Raw genomic sequence first — 21,999 nt, 5'->3', positions numbered from 1 at the left:
GTGTTTGTTTAGGTTTTATCTCCATTTGTGTGTTGTTTTTCTTTGATTTATGCAGGATTAGAGCAATTTGTGCAGTCCAAGATAATGTGTGAACTTGTCCTATGAATCTGTTGGAAGTGAAAAAAAGTTAAAAGGAGTCTGCGTAAGTTTTAATGTCGACACTTCACTTATAAAAATGTGTTATTCTTCTCTTATTGAGTTTGTTTTAACCTTCTCTTTTAACTGGTTTTAGACGGTTTGAGTCACTTACCCCGAAAAACAGGCAGGGACACATTGTGAGAATGTGCAATAAAATCTGTGGCATAAATCTGGATGAACTTTCCCCTTTACCCAGAGCCAGAGCCAGAAACAAAGTCCAGTCTATCCATACTGAAAGCAATCACCCCATATTCCCTAATATTTAATACGGCATAGCATGAATATGTCTGATGTGCATATTTATGCAGGTTAAGCGAATCCATGAATGTACACGCCAGATCAAACTGCATAGATTTCTACTGTTCAAGCAGGGCTGTTACAGTTATGTTGGCTGTTTGACGGTCGGCGTGCACAACAGAGTATTACATGACCTAACAGTTTATCACATGGAGGTAAGTTCTGGGATTCTCTTCAGCAAGGGAACAGATGGCTTATTAGTTTCTGGATCAGACACATTACGGAGAAGTCTGGCATATTTTCAGGAAATACAGTTAATCATCTGAAATGCTACTTAAATTTTCTTTTCAAAGTCAACTCTCATTTTATGGTCATTGTGAGTTAAAGCAACACTATGTAGTGATTGGCATTTTGTGTGATTTGGCACCTCCACAGTCTCAACACTACAGCAGTTTCCCAGGTTTCTGTTACATTATGACACGTAATATCAGATGAGCTTACTTAATGGCGGCAGCTACAGAAGTTAGTAGCAGTTGGTGTTACCTTAGCAACAGGCGCATTTCTGTCCATCATGAAACTCTGTAAAACACAGAGGGTTGAAGCAAAGAGAAAACCAGAAAACGTTTTCTCCATAATATGACCGACATAGTTGGTGGTGTCTGAGTCATGGCTATAAAATATTGTGCACTTCTACTCCCCCGACTCACACGATTGTGGGACTGACAGGAAAACCAATGAACCTATGGTTCATCGGTGTACCATGAAAATGACTTTGGAGCTGTTATTTTACAGTAAATAAATACGTGCATCACTTAGTGTAAATAGTAACTAGATTGACCAATTTCCTGTTTTGCATCTTTACAATGCAGGTTGAGAAACAGGCTAATTATCTATTAACCAGCTGAACATTTGAACATAATGATCAGACTGACACTGAGCAGGAGGTCAGTCAATTAAGAGTAGTAGTCAGTATCCTAGCTCCATTTTTGCATCTTTACAATAACACACAATACAATAGTTGCTTGCTTTGGCCAGTAAACCACCGTTATTTTTCAGTTTTGGCCCTTAAAGGGAAAAGTTTGGAGCCCCTTATTTATCTCATCCATACTACTACTTCTAATGTATAAATAGTTTCTGGATGGACTAGGGCCAAAAACTACTAATACAGATGCAATACAAATATTTCTCACCACCTCATTATAGAGTTATTGTATATTTACACAATATAGTACAGTAACCATATCAGAGAGCTGAAACGTACTTTGAGGTTCGTAGTATTTATTGAAATAATTGAACAGTATAAAATAGTATCAAGTGATAAACCCAGATATTTATTAAACACACAGCATAAAAACTAATGGCTAGAGATAAGTTTCCAAGCAAAACAGAATGTCATACTGCACAAATGTCTTCTATGAACAAAGATTTTTCTTAGTAAATCACATGAAATTTGCTTAACAAGACATAAGATCTGTTACAGAGGACACACTGTAGCCTATTGCATTGTACAGTTACAAACATACAGTACAGCTGAGTAATTTGATAAAAGCCACCTATTATCTGATAAGGTCCCAAAGGTTCCAGAGATGTGTATTGTTTCTTATCAATGTGGCATCAACCTTCTCAGCGTCAAACACACATACAATTGTGTTAGTAAAGAATCAAACACTGTTTACAGTCCTGACCAGGAACCTCTACCACTGCACCATCTGTGAACCTCAATTTGCGATTAAATGCTTTTTTTTTTTCCCAGTTGGTGTTTCCTTACACGTAAGTTTTAATGACAGTCATCTGGTTGCTTCAAGGATAGCCTCAGAGAACAGCTTGTTTATGCATTGTGGCACTGTTTGCAGAAAGTAGTGTAAATGTCATGGATCTATTTTTTACATTCTTTGAGGAAATCTTGAAGGTGTTTCATGGCATGGAGAAAGGATTTAAATACTCAGTACTCTGACGGACTAAAACGCAGGAAATAAATATAATGCTCTCTGAAGTTGATCAAGGGGGATTCTGGCCTCACATACAGTCTGCAGATATATTTGTAACTGTAATGAAAAAGCAAAGGCAATTAGGCCTATCCTCTTTTGGTCAAACATCTCTGGTTGTGTCAAACATTTTAATGTTTAAACAAGTGGCCTGTTTCCATACAGAGGAGCACAGAGATACACAATTCCACTTGAGTGTATAAACCCTGATGACTTGGGAACTTATTAAACATGGTTCTTTAAATGTACATCATGTAAGCTGTGACTGCCAGAAAACTACCGCCTCTTCGATATGATTGTTTAGTTACTTAAGTCATTACACAGCACTTTGGCCTCAATGCTTTCCAACACTCTTATTCTTGCGTTTACAGCACATGGTCCATTGTTACAATTGAAGATCAATACTTTCTCTTGTATTAAGTTTTTCACTCTACTTCTCCTATAAGACACACTTCAGTATGTCTGGATTACTCTGTCAGGTTGGGGTATAAAGGGAAAACTATGGAAGGGAATGGTGGACCCAACGCAGTGAACTCAGGAGGCAAAGATAAGGGAACAAACAAAGGGCGAGCTTTATTAAAAAGCTGAATACAAAAACAAATGGCAGACAAAAAAGAGCAAAGGCAAAGTAGCAAACAAAATCAGACCAAGTAACAAACAAGAATCAGACAAAGTAGCAAAAGAAAACAGTGAGACAAAGTACAAACCAAAGATTCAAAGTTCAACTTAAACATGGGAAATTCAAAATCAAAACATACCAAAACGGGACTGAAGACTGGAGCATGGAGCATGGAGCATGGAGCATGGAGCATGGAGCATGGAGCATGGAGCATGGAGCATGGAGCATGGAGCATGGAGCATGGAGCATGGAGCATGGAGCATGGAGCATGGAGCAAAACACACAAGACAGAATACAGAAAGCACAAGACAGAATCCAATGACTGGGCGAGGAGTGAAGGAAACACAGAGACTAAATACACACACACTAACGACATGACGAGGCACAGGTGAGGAGAGAGGAGGAAGGAAACCAGGTGTGATAATGAGGGGGAGGAGCACAGAGGAACAGACCAGGAGGGAACAAGACAACAGACAGAGGGAGCCAGAGGGGAGAACTTAAAGGACACATGAGGGCATGGAAGATCAAAACAAGAGACACAAGACATGGAGAAAGCAAAACATAACACAAGACATAATACAAGGATGTAAATCATAAACAAGAAACCAAAAACCAGAAACAAGAACAAAACAAACAGGAGACATGACATACTGTGTCTTTGTATCATAATACATTATTGTTAACTCGCTGTCTTAAAATGATAGCTGAGAACCAGGTCAGTGGAATCATCCTGTTGAGCTGATACATTAATGAATGGTTTTCCTCACATCTTTCTCACTTTCTGTGACTGAATTGGGCAGCACTCTGAAACCATAACTTCTCCACCTTCTCCTTTCCAAGCTCCCAGAGATGGCGCAAAGTATGGATGCCCCTCTTGGACGTAATCATCAGATACTCTGCATTTTCTGGATGCAGTTTCACCTTGTGACGAGACAAAGTCAATAACTGGCAGAAGCGGGACAGCACCAGCAAATACAGACAATCTCTCTCTGCTTCATTAAGAGGAATGACACTTTCCCAGCCTGCCAGGACAGGTCCACCCACCTCTATGGGTTCAGGGTGCTCCGTCATCATATGCATGATGTTGATAGCTAGCTCATGGATGTAGTAGCCAGTGTTCATGTCTCCAAAATCGAGGATGCCAGAAATCCTGTAGCCGTCAGTCTCGTCAGGTTGCACAAGAATATTGAGGTCACTGAAGTCACTGTGGTTAATGCCTTAGAAAAGAAAGAAGGAATTGCTGTTTATGGGAAGCAGGTAGGGGTATGAATGTAATACAGGGCAGTGTCAAGGAGAATCGAATAAATCTAGTAAATAACACACTTACACTTGCGGAAATTGCAGCGTTTGGGGATCACAGTGGTCTTGTACTGATGAATGACATCCTCCACAACCTCCAGAAGAGGATCTCCGTCGAACACATTCAGGTATTCTTCCAAAAGGGGAATACTTGACATACTCCATATGAACTTCTCTCTCTGCAGCACACTAAGATGAGGGTGCTGTAGCTGAAAATAACCAAATAAAAAAGCAATAAAAACACAAAGAAGCAGAAGTCAGTATGAGACCTAGGTTCAGAAGACAACACTGTGATTTGCTTTTGTCTTTAAATGGCTCTATTAGACAGGACGGCTTAAAGAGATGACAGGAAGTGAGCTGAGGAGAGGAGGGATGACAGGCAGTACAGGGGATTAGTCAGATCACACACACAACAGAGCAGCTATGCTAAATGAATTTGTCGTGCCTAACAAGCGTCGAGGCATAAATTATGCAAACAAGTGACATGGTGATGTAGTGTGACATCACAAAGTCACGGAATTCTTTTTTAATACAATTTCACAAAACTTGGGAGTTTTGTCTGAAGATAAGTACATTTCACATAATGTAGCACCATGTCATCTGGTACAGATCTGGTAGTATTACAAAACCAAGTAAATGATTTCTAAGTCTCAGAGACTTCTTACTGTTATACCTCTTGTAGGATTTGGTCCATTCGGGCTGCTGTCTTGCCGGTTTCATACAGCAGCTGTGGTGTTAAAGGAGCCTTGGAAATGGTGGTTCCAGGCAAATAAGTCAGCAGCCGCACCAGGTACTTCTGACAGCCATAGCCACAGTCTGTCAAAGGTAAACACAGGGTTAGTATTGCAGCCATTTAAATCACTCTGAACCCCTTACAGGTCACACTAACGACTTGAGCATTTATTCACACGGCTTGCTATGTTGCATAAGACTGAAGCTACATATGTGATATATTTTACCTTGATGAAGAACATGTTGGTCTACATCCACCACCGGTCAATTTAGCTCATCATTCATCTTTATTAGTCTTTATCATCTTTACTGCCATGTACTTTCAAACATCTTCTGTGTTTCATTGCTTCGACATGTTCACCTTCAGCTGTTTTGGGAGTCATATTTAGTTGCTACTGGTAAAAACACAACATTAAAACATCATTCCAAACCCTCACCTAAAGCAAGTCAAAAAGCCTTGGAGGTTATAATATAAATGATTTGGTTGAAAACCAATAATAGACTTAAAAAAAATCTATGAGCGCATTACGCTGTTTGTTTGTCGTGTGCACAAGAGGCCACTCTCAAACTTCATGATCAGCTTAACCTCTTGACATTTCAGTAAACTAAGTTGAGGAGGGCCGTCCTATGTGGACAGTAATGGAACCTAAACATCTGAGAAGTAGTGTGTAGAAAGGCAAGGTCACAAATCTGGGGACTCAACTGCTTGCTTATCAATTACAACGGCAGGTGTATGAAATATTTAGAACAAATTGTATCTCATTTCAAATTTGTTTGAACTTGATTTTTGAAACGAGGAATAGCCCTAGGTCAGGGCGCTTCTGGACGTCTCAGTTCCAAGGTTGTCACTACCCAATGTGTTACTATTTAATGACCTGGCAATGAGACTCAACAGTCAGCTGTCCTTCTCCTGGTGAGCCTTTTACCACTTGCAGTATTTTTAAAAAATCCTCCTCCACTCAAGTTTCCAGCTGCTTTACTTGAGCAGTTTTTCGTAAGTCCTGCATTTTTTTGTAACATCAGTCAAGACTGATTAATTTGAACATTTTCCTGACTGAAAAACACAGCAGGGCTGCTGAGGAACAAAAAGTACAAGATGCTCTTGCCTGTATGGATGTGATTTTCTGAAAATGCTGTTTGACGTCTGTATCATCTTTCCAAGTCAAACTGACGGGTCACATACCCATTTCCTCCAGACTCATGAGCTGTCCGGAGGCAGTGGGCAGAGCTGTTTGGGCAGGAAGTCCATTCTGGTGCAGCCAGGACATGGCAAACGTCTGCACCTCGATCAGGGTCTGGTTCTTACTCTCCTCTGAGTCCATGATCTTCAGGACGTACTCGCCACCCTCGACTACCGCAACGTAGAGGTTCTGGTCACCGTAGCTCGGCAGCGAGCGGATTTCTGATGCCGTTAGCCTGAAGAGCCTCTTCACCACATCCTCCACCTGAGATGGACTGAAGTTGGGCTTGGCATGCTTCTGTGCCATTATTGCTGAATGAAAACAACATGCTATCAGAAGAAAAGGAATTCACTTATGAAACAAAAGCATCACAATAACCTACAGTAAATCTAAAGTGAGTTAAACTGCCAAAGTGTGAATTACAGAAACCTGGTTGCTACATCAAGAATCAAATTAAATACAATTATGAGATTCTTTTTTTATTTTCCAAACTGTTGTTGTTTGGTATTGTGCAATTGTAATTCTATGTTTTTTTTTGTTCACAGGGTACATACTGCCATATACACGTCTTCTCAATGCTGCAGGTGTGTGGTCAAATTGATACTGATGTCTTCTTAAGGTGCTGTGTTTTGGCTATTTTTTGCATACGCCTTCTGGAGCTGCTGAGAGCTCTCTCTGCCAGGACGTATGTATCAAGTAAAAAGACCGATGTTTGTAAAGTCCAGCTTCTCCAATGTGAGGATTTTGTCCATTTTTCTTGTAGTTATTTTTTTATCCTAAAGATATAACTGTGATTATAATTAAAGATTATGGCCACTGTATAAGAGGAATTTAGTTTTAACATTATTTTCACTGAATGTGACTTTTTCCTAAGAAGAAAGTCAAAATCATTTACACTGGCCTCAATCCTCTTCCATATTTAATAAAAACATATTGATGTTCTCATTTGTTTGTTTGCTTATTTGTTGTGTTAGACAAAACAGCAAATATAAGACAATATGTTGGAGTCTATCTGTGATGGCCATCTCAAATATTTTCTTAGGTTGTATATCCTACATAATAAATCACTGAACCAGAAAAAGTTCAACTTCAGTGCAGCCCTACATGAAAAAAATGTTAGACAATTATTTTTCTATCTGTTTGCAACGCTCTTTTGCAAGTGCTCATGTTGAGATTCAGCACATTCCTTCTCCATTAGGTCATCAGTAGGAATCTCATCCAGTAACAACGAGGGAGAGGAATCGGTCGACATGATCCGCACTGACATGCACCACAACAAACTTAAAGCTGAGGATGGTGTCTGGTAAATAATGTGAGAGTGTGAGATATGTTACACATTGACCATCGTCTCTATACCTGGTGACATAATTCCACCGTAACCCAGAGAAAGGTTTTTTTTTTTTTTTTCTTCTTAGGTCTAGCATATCAAGTGAGAAAATAAAAGATAACTTGAACTTAATAAAAGTAGTGGTAAAAGTATTTAAGCAAAGCCACACATCAGGAGCAATTTGGAGTTCAGTATCTCACTCTCCTATGCTTGCTTGGCTTTAAAGACACCACCACCCATTTGACAACTTGGAGTGGAAACGGGTTGAAAAAACACACAGATCTCTCTTTTTCCCAAAAATTACTTACCAGTAGCTGTAGCAACCCTAGAAGGTTTTGTGGGAAATGTATGCGATGGTAAAGCTGTGATATAGAGATTATTTTAATTATGTTCATGATATGATTCATGACAAATTTATCATTATACATATATTATTATATGTAATATTCTGGAGATGGTTCACTATATTTATTCATTTACTCCATTTGTTTCGTCTCTCTGTTTGCACTGATAATTACATTTTTTGAAAAATGGTGAAACAGCAGGATGTTTTAACAAACTTCCTTGTATTTTTATTATTTTCACTGATAACTCACAGGAAGATGTGGACGTTTTGTATCTTATCATTAATACATCCTGCATACTTGACTGTGATGTGCCAGCTATAACAATGCATGGATTGTCGGTGGATATTCAGAAATGTTCATCAAATTTGTCAGCTCCTTCTTGGCTGCAGATACATAGGCCTCTCATGCTGACTTGGGATGCATACAGATTAATACTTGGTTCCTCCCCTTCCAAGGGGCAAATTAACAGGACAGAAGAAGCTACGGCAGATGCTTGTCATACTGTCACATTGCTTCAGTCAGTGGATGTGGCTCTGCTTTGATCCTGATTACACTGACATAATGAATTTGGCTTCTCATACAGGCCAAGTAGCAGGTCTTTGAGCAAAACATTTGTGCATGTAGGCCAGCCAGACTGTAACATTTTCACTGATATCCCTATTTTGCATTTTTCTATTGGGCTGCATATTTCTGGTGTATTTCTCAGAGGCAGCTCCTCCCTCTGTCAACAATAAATTAACAGACTTTGAGCTGCAGTCACTTTTGTGACATTTGCTTACAACCCTCAACCACAGTACTCCACATTATCTTTTTTTATCCCTCCATCTGGTCCTCATCTGAGAGATAAGCCTTGCAGTGTGACTGATAAATGTTCACCAGCTCGTTGCTAACTTTGCCCTCTGCCATATAATGCCAGACAAGCCCAGTCTCAGTCCCAGGGTGTCCAATACGAATGTTTTGTTATGTCCCTCAGGGTCTCACAAAGACACAGAATGTATCCTTTGCAGTCAAATTCAGAGATGCACATGGCATTACCACTGGAATATGACATGATTAGAGCACCTGCTCCACTAGTCCCAGCAGGGGTGGATGTGAAGTTATACACAGGACCCTCACCCTGGGGACGAAGGTTGGTGTTGTGTCAAAAAAGAGTCAGATCTTTTTTTTCAACATTTCTGTCAAAAAACTAACCAAACCCCTGTTTGATGTATAGAAAACTTTAATTTTGCAGAGGCCAAATGTTTACTTTGCATCTGTTTAAGACACCGAGGGGCTGCCAAAACAGGATCAGCATAGGTGCTCTAATGCGGCCAGCTCCACCACTTTTTCTGTGTAAAGGAGTGTGGATATTAAATGTTCACAGTTTGCATAATGTGGCTGAAAAACATGCACATTTTAAGCACTTCAAGATGCAATCATCACTAAAGGGGCTGTCATGCAAGAGAGTCGAAAAAACTAACAAACAAATAAAATACAAAACATGCCTCACATGAACATGTGTACACACACATAAAAATAATGTTTTTATATTTACGAAATACAACATGTGATTCGATGGTGTTATATTTTATACTTTAGATTGTTTAAAGCATCAGGGTCCCATGGACTGATCAGAGTTCTCTCAAACAGATCATAAAAAAATCTTCTTTCGATATCTTTGAAAAAGTCATGAGTAAAGCAGGATACACGAGTATGCGGATGATATTTTCTAATTATTTCACAAAAAAAGTGCACTTACCCGTCGTCTTTTAGCAGGTAATGCGGAGAAGGTGAGTGGTCGGCAGCACAGAATGCGAAAGTCACAAGTCGTTGTCTTCAGCTGTATACCCAAGGGCTATGGAGAGGCCAGTCAAACTGGATTCCTCCTCCTCCTTATTATCATGTATGTTCTTGTCTGTCTTTCCCAAACCAGCTAATCTATTGATCTGACATCCTCCCACAGCAGCGCGAATTTGAATATATTGCTCTCACTTTGTAAAACATGGACACACTTGAACAAGATCAGTATAGATGATAATACGATAAGACATGTAAGGAATATGTCCATGAGGCTGCTCACATTTGATATCAACACGAGAGGAAAGTAAGTGCACACCTCTAGGATTAGCATTCGCCGCTCTCTATGCAAATACACACAAAAATCACTGGAACAAACCTGAGACAACATTTTTTTACGCAGAGAAAGAAATACACTCATATTACCAAGTATTTACAATAAGTCCAATAAGTGCAAATGGTTAATAGATACTGTGTAGTTTATCTATTAACACTATTTGGATAGAAATTCTAAAGTTGCAAGTGATGTACAAAAACCTTTTTAGGAGATGAAGCTTTTGTTTGTTTGTTTGTTAAAGGGGCACTGTGTAGTTTTAAAGAAGGAATTAAAAACTCAAAATATTTACCATATTGATGAGGTAATGATACAAACTAAAAAGCAAAATTATTTTTCAATGACTATATAAACAAGGTGTTCTCAGAGGAGGTCTATATTTTTTTTTATTTCTTTTAGTAAACTGAATGTAGCCTCCATCAGAGGTAGGAGCTAAAGAGCACCATACGAGGGCAGTGTTACACTAGATTATATCTAGGAACGTAAAGACGAGGGGTTCAGTACATGGTGTGAGAAGTTAAATATAAGTAGCTGCCTGGTCAGTGCTATAACATGTAGAATGATTTAAAAATTAAATTAGTTATTTTTGATATTTAAAAAAAAAGACACATTGATGCATCATATACTTTGAAAAGTGTCTGCCTGTGTATCTAATGTTTCTATTGGAACATAATGTACAACTGGAACATGATACAGAGGAATTAACAGTTAACAAAACAATAAAGACACCAGCAAACAATCAAATGAGATCAGCACTTCATAGTTTCTGAGAATATATTGGCATCTACAGCTTTAGGAGATTTGTGTATTTGTTTAGGTTTGTTGCTGCATCCTGTGTTGGATTTGTGTGTTGTTCTTCTTTGTCTTATGCAGGATCAGAGCAATTTGTGCAGTCCAAGATAATGTGTGAATTTGTCCTATGAATCTGTTGGAAGTGAAAAAAAAGCTTGCTAAGGAGTAAAAAGGAGTTTGCGCAAGTTTTGATGTCGACACTTCACTTATAAAAATGTGTTATTCTTCTCTTATTGAGTTTGTTTTAACCTTCTCTTTTAACTGCCGATTTGAGTCACTTACCCCGAAAAACAGGCAGGGACACATTGTGAGAATGTGCAGTAAAATCTGTGGCATAAACCCAGATGAACTTTCCCCTTTACCCAGAGCCAGAGCCAGAAACAAAGTCCAGTCTATCCATACTGACTGCAGTCACCCCATATTCCCTAATATTTAATACGGCATAGCATGAATATGTCTGATGTGCATATTTATGCAGGTTAAGCGAATCCATGAATGTCCACGCCAGATCAAACTGCATAGATTTCTACCGTTCAAGCAGGGCTGTTACAGTTATGTTGGCTGTTTGACGGTCGGCGTGCACAACAGAGTATTACATGACCTAACAGTTTATCACATGGAGGTAAGTTCTGGGATTCTCTTCAGCAAGGGAACAGATGGCTTATTAGTTTCTGGATCAGAAACATGACAGAGAACTCTGGCATATTTTCAGGAAATACAGTTAATCATCTGAAATTCTACTTACATGTTCTTTTCAAAGTCAACTCTAATTTTATGGTTGTTGTGAGTTAAAGCAACACTATGTAGTGATTGTTTTTTTTTACCGCCACAGTCTCAGCACTACAGCAGTTTCCCAGGTTTCTGTTACACAATTATGACACATAATATCAGATGAGCTTACTAAATAGTGGCAGCCACAGAAGTTAGCAGCAGTTGGTGTTACCTTAGCAACAGGCGCATTTCTGTCCATCATGAAAACACAGAGGGATGAAGCATAGAGAAAACCAGAAAACATTTTCTCCATAATATGACCGACATATTTGGTGGTGTCTGAGTCAGGGCTTTAAAATGTCGTGCACTTTTACTGACCCGACTCGCACGATTGCGGGACTGACAGGAAAACCAATGAACTTATAGTTAATCGGTGTACCATGAAAATGACTTTGGAGCTGTTATTTTACAGTAAATGAATACTCACATCACTTTGCTGAAATAGTAACTAGACTGACCAATTTTCTGTTTTGCATCTGTTACAATGCAGGTTCGAGGAACAGACTAATTATCTATTAACCAGCTGCAGAGCTGCCGGCATCAGTCACAGTCTACCAAAACTAAATGTGCAGGATCACCAATTACCTTTTTTTTTTTTTTTTTTTTCATTATTTGAACATGATGATCACTGTGACACTTTGAGCAGGAAGTCTGTCAATTAAAAGTAGTAGTCTAGCCCCATTTTTGCATCTTTACAATAACACACAATTAAATAATTGCTTTTTGGCCAGTAAACCACCATTATGTTTCAGTATTGGCCCTTTAAAGGGAAAAGTTTGGCAATCCTTAGCCCGAGAATTCACCAGCTACGTGTCCGGTGCATTACATCTCCGCTACGCCGCTATGTCTGCTCTGTCCCAGTTCCGGCAGTCCGGAGCCCTCGGGAAAAGATATGCAGGACTTCTATTTCTGGTGGATGCCGAAGCACGACACAGATATTCAGCTGAATTTAGCACCAAGCAGACAGGGAGTCACACACTGTGACAACAATATAATATCCAGTTACTTTTTGAAACAAAACACTCCATGCTGACACCAGCACACACATCTAAAAAAATAGACAACACAAGCTCCTCTACTAATCCTTCAGTCAGGCACACTTCGTGTTGTTGTAATTATGTGATTATTGTATATGATTATCGCAGGAACTCCTCGGTCTCATGACGTCAGCTGTCGACTGTACTGCTGCGTGGCAGACTCAAAACGCAACTGGTGGGGGTTGCCGCACAGCAGAGCAAAACCGGATTGGAGCCGTGGAGCGGACATGTATCTGATGGAATCTCAGGGTTATTAATATCATCCATACTACTTCCTCTAATGTATAAATGGTTTCTGGATGGACTAGGGTCAAAAACTACTAATGCAGATGCAATACAAATATTTGTCACTACCTCATTATAGAGTTATTGTATATATACACACAATATAGTACAGTAACCATATCAGTGAACTGAAACGTACTCTTTGAGGTTAGTATTATTTATTGAAATAATTGAACAGAATAAAATGGTATCAAATGGTCAACACTGGTAGACCCAGATATTCATTAAACACACAGTGTAAAAACTGAGATAGGTTTCTAAGTAAAACAGAATGTCATACTGCACAAATGTCTTGTATAAACAATGATTTTTCTTAGTAAATCACATGAAATTTGCTTGAGAAGGCATAAGATCTGTTACAGAGGACACACTGTAGCCTATTGCATTGTACAGTTACAAACATACAGTACAGCTGGTAATTTGATAAAAGCCACCTATTATCTGATAAGGTCCCAAAGGTTCCAGAGATGTGTATTGTTTCTTATCAAGGTGGCATCAACCTTCTCAGCGTCAAACACACATACAATTGTGTTAGTAAAGAATCAAACACTGTTTACAGTCCTGACCAGGAACCTCTACCACTGCACCATTTGTGAACCCCAATTTAAAGAGACACACTGTGATTAAATGCTTTTTTTTTCCAGTTGGCATTTGCTCACACATAAGTTTTTCACTCTACTTCTCCTGTAAGACACACTGCAGTATTCCTACTTCAGTATGTCTGGATTATTTTGTCTTTGAATCATAATACATTATTGTTAATTCGTTGTCTTAAAATGATAGCTGAGAACCAGGTCAGTGGAATCACCCTGTTGAGCTGATACATTAATGAATGGTTTTCCTCACATCTTTCTCACTTCCTGTGACTGAATTGGGCAGCACTCTGAAACCATAACTTCTCCACCTTCTCCTTTCCAAGCTCCCAGAGATGGCGGAAAATATTGACGCCCCTCTTGGACGTAATCATCAGATACTCTGCATTTTCTGGATGCAGTTTCACAGTGTGACGAGACAAAGTCAATGACTGGCAGAAGCGGGACAGCACCAGCAAATACAGACAATCTCTCTCTGCTTCATTAAGAGGAATGACACTTTCCCAGCCCGCCAGGACAGGTCCACCCACCTCTATGGGTTCAGGGTGCTCTGTCATCATGTACATGATGTTGATAGCTAGCTCATGGATGTAGTAGCCAGTATTCATGTCTCCAAAATCGAGGATGCCAGAAATCCTGTAGCCGTCAGTCTCGTCAGGTTGCACAAGAATATTGAGGTCATTGAAGTCACCGTGGTTAATGCCTTAGAAAAGAAAGAAGAAATTGCTGTTTATGGGAAGCAGGTAGGGGTATGAATGTAATACAGGGCAGTGTCAAGGAGAATCGAATAAATCTAGTAAATAACACACTTACACTTGCGGAAATTGCAGCGTTTGGGGATCACAGTGGTCTTGTACTGATGAATGACATCCTCCACAACCTCCTGAAGAGGATCTCCGTCGAACACGTTCAGGTATTCTTCCAAAAGGGGAATACTTGACAGACTCCATATGAACTTCTCTCTCTGCAGCACACTAAGATGAGGGTGCTGTAGCTGAAAATAACCAAATAAAAAAGCAATAAAAACACAAAGAAGCGGAAGTCAGTATGAGACCTAGGTTCAGAAGACAACACTGTGATTTGCTTTTATCTTTTAATGGCTCTATTAGACAGGACGGCTTAAAGAGATGACAGGAAGTGAGCTGAGGAGAGGAGGGATGACAGGCAGTACAGGGCCCCGGGTTGGATTCTAACCCTGTCCATGGACACGGGCTCTGTGAATGATGCACACGCTCTACCAACTAAGCTTATGTAACCAGCTGTTAGCCAGAAATCCAGTTTCATGTTTAATGAGGGGTAAGTCCTTTATTATACAATCCTAAAAAAAAAAAAAAAGTTGTGACAATGTGTAAACCAATATATTTCAGTTTTAAGCTGGTTAACTTTTAACCTCCGCAACACATTTTTTATTTATTTCATCTTTCCATGGAGCCATTACTTCCATGCAACTGATCTTGATCCTGAACTAAGAAGCTCTGCCAAGTCTGTTTGAATGTGAGTGCCAAAGATTTATGATCGGTTGTTTCTGAAAACAACCAATCATAATTCTGTCTTTGTCCATACACATTGTTTTGGTCAAGTATCGCTCTAGACTAGATACAGACTTTTATACATCTGGCCCCAGTAGCGGTAGATATCTTCCCTTCAAGAAGGTTTATTCATTTCAGGCTGATCATTTTATTTTGGGTCATGACATTAACAGATTTTCATGCTTTAGTGCACAAAAAACATCTAGTTTCTAAATTAGTTTTCTAATTTCTGCCTCTGTCTGAAACGCTCTGTTTTAGTACATGACTCCCAAATACCCAGTCTCCTCTGATTAGTCAGATCACACACACACAACAGAGCAGCTATGCTAAATCAGTTATACAAACATGTGACATGGTGACATAGTGTGACATCACAAAGTCCTGGAATTAAAGGCAGTACTGCAGCCGAGTAGTTTCAGGAGCAGAATTTTCTGTGGGAGAGAGGAGCTGCTGTTGGTGCAGACTTTTAACTTCAAGACATTTTAGATACATATGAACATAAATAAAACACTGAAGGACAGGAGGAAAATTGGTCTCTTAAGACAATTTCACAAAACATTGTAATTTTGTCTGAAGATAAGAACATTTCACATAATGTAGCACCATGTCATCTGGTACAGATCTGGTAGTGTTACAAAACCGAGTAAATGATTTCTAAGTCTCAGAGACTTCTTACTGTTATACCTCTTGTAGGATTTGGTCCATTCGGGCTGCTGTCTTGCCGGTTTCATACAGCAGCTGTGGTGTTAAAGGAGCCTTGGAAATGGTGGTTCCAGGCAAATAAGTCAGCAGCCGCACCAGGTACTTCTGACAGCCATAGCCACAGTCTGTCAAAGGTAAACACAGGGTTAGTATTGCAGCCATTTAAATCACTCTGAACCCCTTACAGGTCACACTAACGACTTGAGCATTTATTCACACGGCTTGCTATGTTGCATAAGACTGAAGCTACATATGTGATATATTTTACCTTGATGAAGAACATGTTGGTCTACATCCACCACCGGTCAATTTAGCTCATCATTCATCTCAATTAGTCTTTATCTTTACTGCTAAGTACCTTTCAAACATCTTCTGTGTTTTACTGCTTTGACATGTTCACCTTCAGCTGTTTTGGGAGTCATATTTAGTTGCTACTGGTGAAAACACAACGTTTCTTGTGATGCTGCTTCATAATAAAAGGTTTTAAATTACTAAATAACAGGGGACATTAATTGCGAAGTTACAATGAAACGTGTCTGGAACTGAAATGCATTTCTGTTAGCGGTGAATCTTCATGAGTGCTACAGGGATCAGAACAAGCGCATCATTGGTTAAAGACACACCTTCAAGCATGTAGCCCAGTTGTGGTGGAAATGCCATACCCCGGCCACACCGGGCTGCTGCGCCGAGTCACCTAGGCCAGCAGATGTAATGGAAATGCAAATGTCACTAAATTACTTTAAAGGATAATGGAAAGAACTACACGAGAGAAAGAGAACCAAAAAGCAGCACTTTGGTATGTAAACATTATGAACCTTATCTTTTCATTAGTTTATTCCTACGCACCAGTTAAATTGCACATGCACAGTTCGCACTTAAAGCCATGACCCTGTCGTATGTGTGTCACTCTTTGGCATTGACTACAGGAGACAAATTGTGTGTGTGTGAGTGTGTACCACAGAGTAAAAGCCATGTAATTAAAAATATATCCCAACGTGTCAACAGTCAAATTTATTTTTGAAGTGGTATTAAAACATCATTCCACACCCTCACCTAAAGCAAGTCAAAAAAACCTTTGAGGTTATAATTTATAATAAACTGTAACAACCTGTTTGAAATGTAAAATCTATGAGCGCATTACGCTGTTTGTTTGCCATGTGCACAATAAGAGGTCGCTCTCAAACTTCACGTAAACCTCTTGACATTTCAGTAAACTAAGTTAATTATTAACTAAGTTGACAATAGCGAGGAGGGCCGTCCTATGTGGACAGTAATGGAACCTAAACATCTGAGAAGTAGTGTGTAGAAAGGCAAGGTCACAAATATGGGGACTCAACTGCTTGCTTATCAATTATGGACGTCTCAGTTCCAAGGTTGTCACTACCCAATGTGTTACTATTTAATGACCTGGCAATGAGACTCAACAGTCAGCTGTCCTTCCCTTGGCAAGCCTTTTACCAATTGCAGGATTTAAAAAAAAAATCCTCCTCCACTCAAGTTTCCAGCTGCTTCACCTGAGTAGTGTTTCCTAAGTCCAGCATTATTTTGTAACATCAGTTACAAGTTGCTCTTGCCTGTATGGATGTGATTTTCTGAAAATGCTGTTTGACGTCTGTATCATCTTTCCAAGTCAAACTGACGGGTCACATACCCATTTCCTCCAGACTCATGAGCTGTCCGGAGGTAGTGGGCAGAGCTGTTTGGGCAGGAAGTCCATTCTGGTGCAGCCAGGACATGGCAATCGTCTGCACCTCGATCAGGGTCTGGTTCTTACTGTCCTCTGAGTTCATGATCTTCAGGACGTACTCGCCACCCTCCACTACCGCAACGTAGAGGTTCTGGTCATCGTAGCTCGGCATCGAGCGGATTTCAGATGCCGTTAGCCTGAAGAGCCTCTTCACCACATCCTCCGCCTGAGATGGACTTAAGTTGGGCTTGGCATGCTTCTGTGCCATTACTGCTGAATGAAAACAACATGCTATCAGAAGAAAAGGAATTCACTTATGAAACAAAAGCTAAACTTAAACTTAAACTAAAGTTAAACTACCCAAGTGTGAATTACAGAAACCTTGTTGCCACATCAGGAAACAAATTAAATACAATTGTGAGATTCTTTTTTATGTTCCAAACTATTGTTGTTTGGTATTGTGCGATTCTAATTCTCTGGTATTTTTGTTCACAGGGTACACAATGTAGGCCATGTACATGTCTTCTAAATGCTGCAGCCGTGTGGTCAAATTGATACTGATGTCTTCTTAAGTTGCTGTGTTTTGGCTATTTTTTGCATACGCTTTCAGGAGCGCCTGTGAGCTCTCTCTGCCAGGACGTATGTATCAAGTAAAAAGACGCACATTTGTAAAGTCCAGCTTCTCAAATGTGAGGATTTTGTTCATTTTCTTTGTTGTCTTTACATCTGTTATCATAAAAATTGAATTGTGAATATAATTACAGATTATGGCCACTGTGAGAAAAAAAAACCAAAACGACTTAAATTTGCTTTTTCCGATAATCAAACTCTGACTTTTTGAGAGCAAGAGTCAGAACTTTGAGGGGGGAAAAGTAAAAATCGTTTGCAGTGACCTCAATTATCTTCCATACTTAATAAGAAAAACATACCAATGTGCTTGATTTGTTCAGTGATTTAATATGTAGATCTTATCATCCTACATAGTAAATTACTGAACCAGGTAAATTTCAACTCATGTGCAGCCCAACATAACGTTGAATTCCTAGAGATGATTTTCACACGTGCAGGCGGTTATTTTTCCAACTGCTCTCTTGCGAAGTGTTGAGATTCTGCACGGTCCTTCTCCCTGAACGTTAGGTCGTCAGCAGGAAACACGTCCAGTAATAACAAGGGAGAGGAAAATGTCGACGTGACCCGCACTGACATGCACCACGACAAACTTAAAGATGAGGACGGTGCCTGTTAAATAACGTGACAGCGTGAGGGTTGGAAAACCCAACCTGTCACATACCGAGTCACATTTGTTACACGTTGACCGTCGTCTCTATATATATGGCGACGTAATTCCACACACCGCACCAGATAACGGTCCGCTAGATCCATGAAATAGCCACCATCGCGGTTTAAAGTGCAAGACAAGGTTATTCATATGTTAGTCGACCTACCTCAGGCTGTGCGACCACACAAGGGGAGTGAAATCTAAGAGGTAAAAGAAAACGGGACGGCTCCACTGCTGGCACCCCGCCAACTCCACGAGCCAGGACATCCAGCCACATCCGGGGGGGAGTTTTCAAAATACAACTAACTACGTGCAGAGCAAAGGCTTGTGTGAAGAATGAAGGATTTGTGAAAGCGATTCAATTCCAATTTAAAATCCTAGTGCTGATTTTAAGATGTACGCGTCTTGTAATTAATGAGTTCTTTTCACAGCATATAATTGATTGATTGATTTTAGGTCTAGCATGTCAAGTGAGAAAAAAAATAACTTCCGGTGTCCAATTTGGACGTAGTGCCATTGACAGAATAAAGTAAATGTATTTCTTTTGTTGGCAAATATTTCCCTAAAAGTTGATCATTTTCAACTGTTAAAAAGAAAAAAATAAAAGAAAGAAAGAGAGAAAAACTCGAAAATAATTTTCAAAATAAAGTAGAGGCCAATGTGTAATTTCGACTTTCTTTTTGACTTTTTAATCTCTAGATCTGAAGTAATTTTTTTACTAAACATTCTGATCAGAAATCACCTTGCTTGTCGACCCTTTTCACCTTGTGGATCCATATTGACCTCACACAGTCCCAATTTACACTTTAAGGGGTCAATGTGTAAACACTCTTTTTGGTAATTCTCTTAACATCGCGGGTGTAATCTATAAATCAAATGTTGTGAAAAATTAAATTTAAAAAAATCCTGCATCTGTGGCTGTTTAAGACGTGTCTATATGAAAAGATCCGACAGGTTACCTTACTGTCTTAATATCTTATCAACCTCAGCTATAATTAGTCAATCAGTTGGTCATCAACATTGAAGTTGAGGTTAGAGGAGGACCTCACTCTCCTGTGCTTGCTTGGCTTGAAAGACACCAACACTCTATCATACCTCTCCAAAAAGAACCATTTTACAACGTGGGAATGAGAACGGGTTGAAGAAACTATCATAGATCTTTCTTTTTTCCCCATACTCAGTAGCAACTGCTGGCAATCATGGGCACCTGTGCAAGACATTGCACAAATTGCACATTCACACTGATGTGGGCTGCCTGCCATTTTGCCTGTCTGCTCATTTTCCTTATCTTGGGGGCTTTCAGATATGAGCGGGACTTCTTTTCATGAGCCACCCCACACTTTGACGGTTTTGTGGTAAACTTATGCGATGGTAAAGCTGTGTTATAGAGATTATTTGAATTATGTTAATGTTATGATTCATGACAAATTTGATTATATGAAATATGCTGGGCATGGATCACTATATTTATTTACTCCATTTGTTTCATCTCTCTGTCTTTCTTTGCATTGATAATTACATTTTTTTAAAATGGTGAAACAGCAGGAAACTTCACTGTATTGTTGTTATTTTCACTGATAACTCACAGGAAGATGTGGATGTTTTGTATCTTATCATTAATACATCCTGCATACTTGACTGTGATGTGCCAGCTATAACAATGCATTGATTGTCGGTGGAGATGAGCTTCACAATATATTCAGAAATGTTCATCAAATTTGTCAGCTCCTTCTTGGCTGCAGATACATAGGCGTCTCATGCTGACTTGGGATGCATACAGATTAATACTTGGTTCCTCCCCTTCCAAGGGGCAAATTAACAGGACAGAAGAAGCTACGGCAGATGCTTGTCATACTGTCACATTGCTTCAATCAGTGGATGTGGCTCTGCTTTGATCCTGATTACACTGACATAATGAATTTGGCTTCTCATACAGGCCAAGTAGCAGGTCTTTGAGCAAAACATTTGTGCATGTAGGCCAGCCAGGTTGTAACATTTTTACTGATATCTCTGTTTTGCATTTTTCTTTTGGGCTGCATATTTCTGGTTTATTTCTCAGAGGCAGCTCCTCCCTCTGTCAGCAATAAATTAACAGACTTTGAGCTTACAGCCCTCATCCACAGTACTCCACATTATCTTTTTTTATCCTCCATCTGGTCCTCACCTGAGAGATAAGCCTCGCAGTGTGACTGATAAATGTTCACCAGCTCGTTGCTAACTTTGCCCTCTGCCATATAATGCCAGACAAGCCCAGTCTCAGTCCCAGGGTGTCCAATACGAATGTTTTGTCATGTCCCTCAGGGTCTCACAAAGACACAGAAGGTATCCTTTGCAGTCAAATTCAGAGATGCATATGGCATTACCACTGGAATATGACATGATTAGAGCACCTGCTCCACTAGTCCCAGCAGGGATGGATGTGAAGTTATACACAGGACCCTCACCCTGGGGACGAAGGTTTGTGTCGTGTCAAAAAAAAGTTAATGATCTTTTTTTTCAACATTTGTGTCAAAAAACTAACTGATGTTTAGAGGACTTTCATTTTGCAGATGCTAAAGGTTTACTTTGCATCTATTTGAAACACCAGGGGGCTGCCAAAGCAGGATCAGCATAGGTGTTGTGCTGCGGCCAGCTCTGCTACTTTTTCTATGTAAAGGAGTGTGGATATTAAATGTTCACATTTTGAACAATGTGGTTGAAAATCATGCACAATATAGACACTTTAAGATCCAATCATCACCAAAGGGGCTGTCATGCATGTCAGTCAAAGATACTAACAAATAAAATACAAAACATGGCTCACAGGAGCATGTTCACACACACATTGAGGGTGCGCTCCGGTACTTTTACAAATAGCACTACACCCCTGGGCATCGGAACTTGACAACCTGGAATGACAACATGTTGGCTGGAGTCTTTAATCAGTCTTTTTTGCCATCTGCTGTGGATTGAATGATGTTGATTAGTGAGACTGGATCAAATTATTGTTGTGGGCCATAAAAAAACAAATCATGGCTGTGATGGTGTGTGTGTGTGTGTGTGTGTGTGTGTGTGTGTGTGTGTGTGTGTGTGTGTGTGTGTGTGTGTGTGTGTGTGTGTGTGTGTGTAGCATCAAATTAGCTGTCTAACCCTAACCCAACCCTAACCCTAACCTGAGAACAGTGGACAAACACATTAATTGAACACATTTGCATTACCTCAACCAAAGTTTAAAGTCCTGTGCTTAGCCGTGCTATACTATGCTATCTAAGCCCAGTTAAATGTTGCCAGTCTTTGAAGAAAAGGTGGTGGTGGTTGCAGGAGAAGGTTGGGATTCCAAAGTTGAATGCCGTTCTTGCTGTGCAAGGAC

The 21,999-nt window shown here is 39.7% G+C and overlaps 2 protein-coding genes across 6 annotated transcripts; both read right to left on the bottom strand.

Annotated features, from left to right (window-relative positions):
- Nucleotides 1-1,682: 1,682 nt before the first annotated feature.
- Nucleotides 1,683-18,950, bottom strand: LOC119028974 (hydroxylysine kinase-like). Of its 4 annotated transcripts, none has more exons than XR_005077870.1 (6): nt 18,817-18,934; nt 17,336-17,644; nt 15,667-15,809; nt 14,267-14,447; nt 13,434-14,156; nt 1,683-2,067 (listed from the first exon to the last, which is right to left on the bottom strand). XR_005077870.1 is itself a non-coding variant. In XM_037115467.1 (5 exons), the coding sequence occupies exons 2-5, from the start codon at nt 17,637-17,639 to the stop codon at nt 13,714-13,716; spliced, it is 1,071 nt and encodes a 356-aa protein (XP_036971362.1). In that variant the 5' UTR covers nt 17,640-17,641; nt 18,817-18,950; the 3' UTR covers nt 13,000-13,713. The 4 variants fall into 4 exon arrangements, 2 of the variants coding, with proteins under 2 accessions (XP_036971362.1, XP_036971361.1); XR_005077869.1 differs by having other exon boundaries at nt 1,683-2,092; nt 13,459-14,156; XM_037115467.1 differs by lacking the exon at nt 1,683-2,067 and having other exon boundaries at nt 13,000-14,156; nt 17,336-17,641; nt 18,817-18,950.
- LOC119028975 (hydroxylysine kinase-like) lies at nt 3,511-18,950 on the bottom strand. Of its 2 annotated transcripts, none has more exons than XM_037115468.1 (5): nt 18,817-18,950; nt 6,194-6,502; nt 4,952-5,094; nt 4,307-4,487; nt 3,511-4,196 (listed from the first exon to the last, which is right to left on the bottom strand). In XM_037115468.1, the coding sequence occupies exons 2-5, from the start codon at nt 6,495-6,497 to the stop codon at nt 3,754-3,756; spliced, it is 1,071 nt and encodes a 356-aa protein (XP_036971363.1). In that variant the 5' UTR covers nt 6,498-6,502; nt 18,817-18,950; the 3' UTR covers nt 3,511-3,753. The 2 variants fall into 2 exon arrangements, with proteins under 2 accessions (XP_036971363.1, XP_036971364.1); XM_037115469.1 differs by lacking the exon at nt 18,817-18,950 and adding an exon at nt 9,604-9,844.
- Nucleotides 18,951-21,999: the final 3,049 nt, after the last annotated feature.

Source organism: Acanthopagrus latus, chromosome 11 (genome assembly GCF_904848185.1).
Source record: "Acanthopagrus latus isolate v.2019 chromosome 11, fAcaLat1.1, whole genome shotgun sequence".
In the NCBI taxonomy this organism is placed as follows: domain Eukaryota; kingdom Metazoa; phylum Chordata; class Actinopteri; order Spariformes; family Sparidae; genus Acanthopagrus; species Acanthopagrus latus.
The sequence above is the reverse complement of the archived record's forward strand: the minus strand, read 5'-3'. Positions and strand labels throughout refer to the sequence as shown.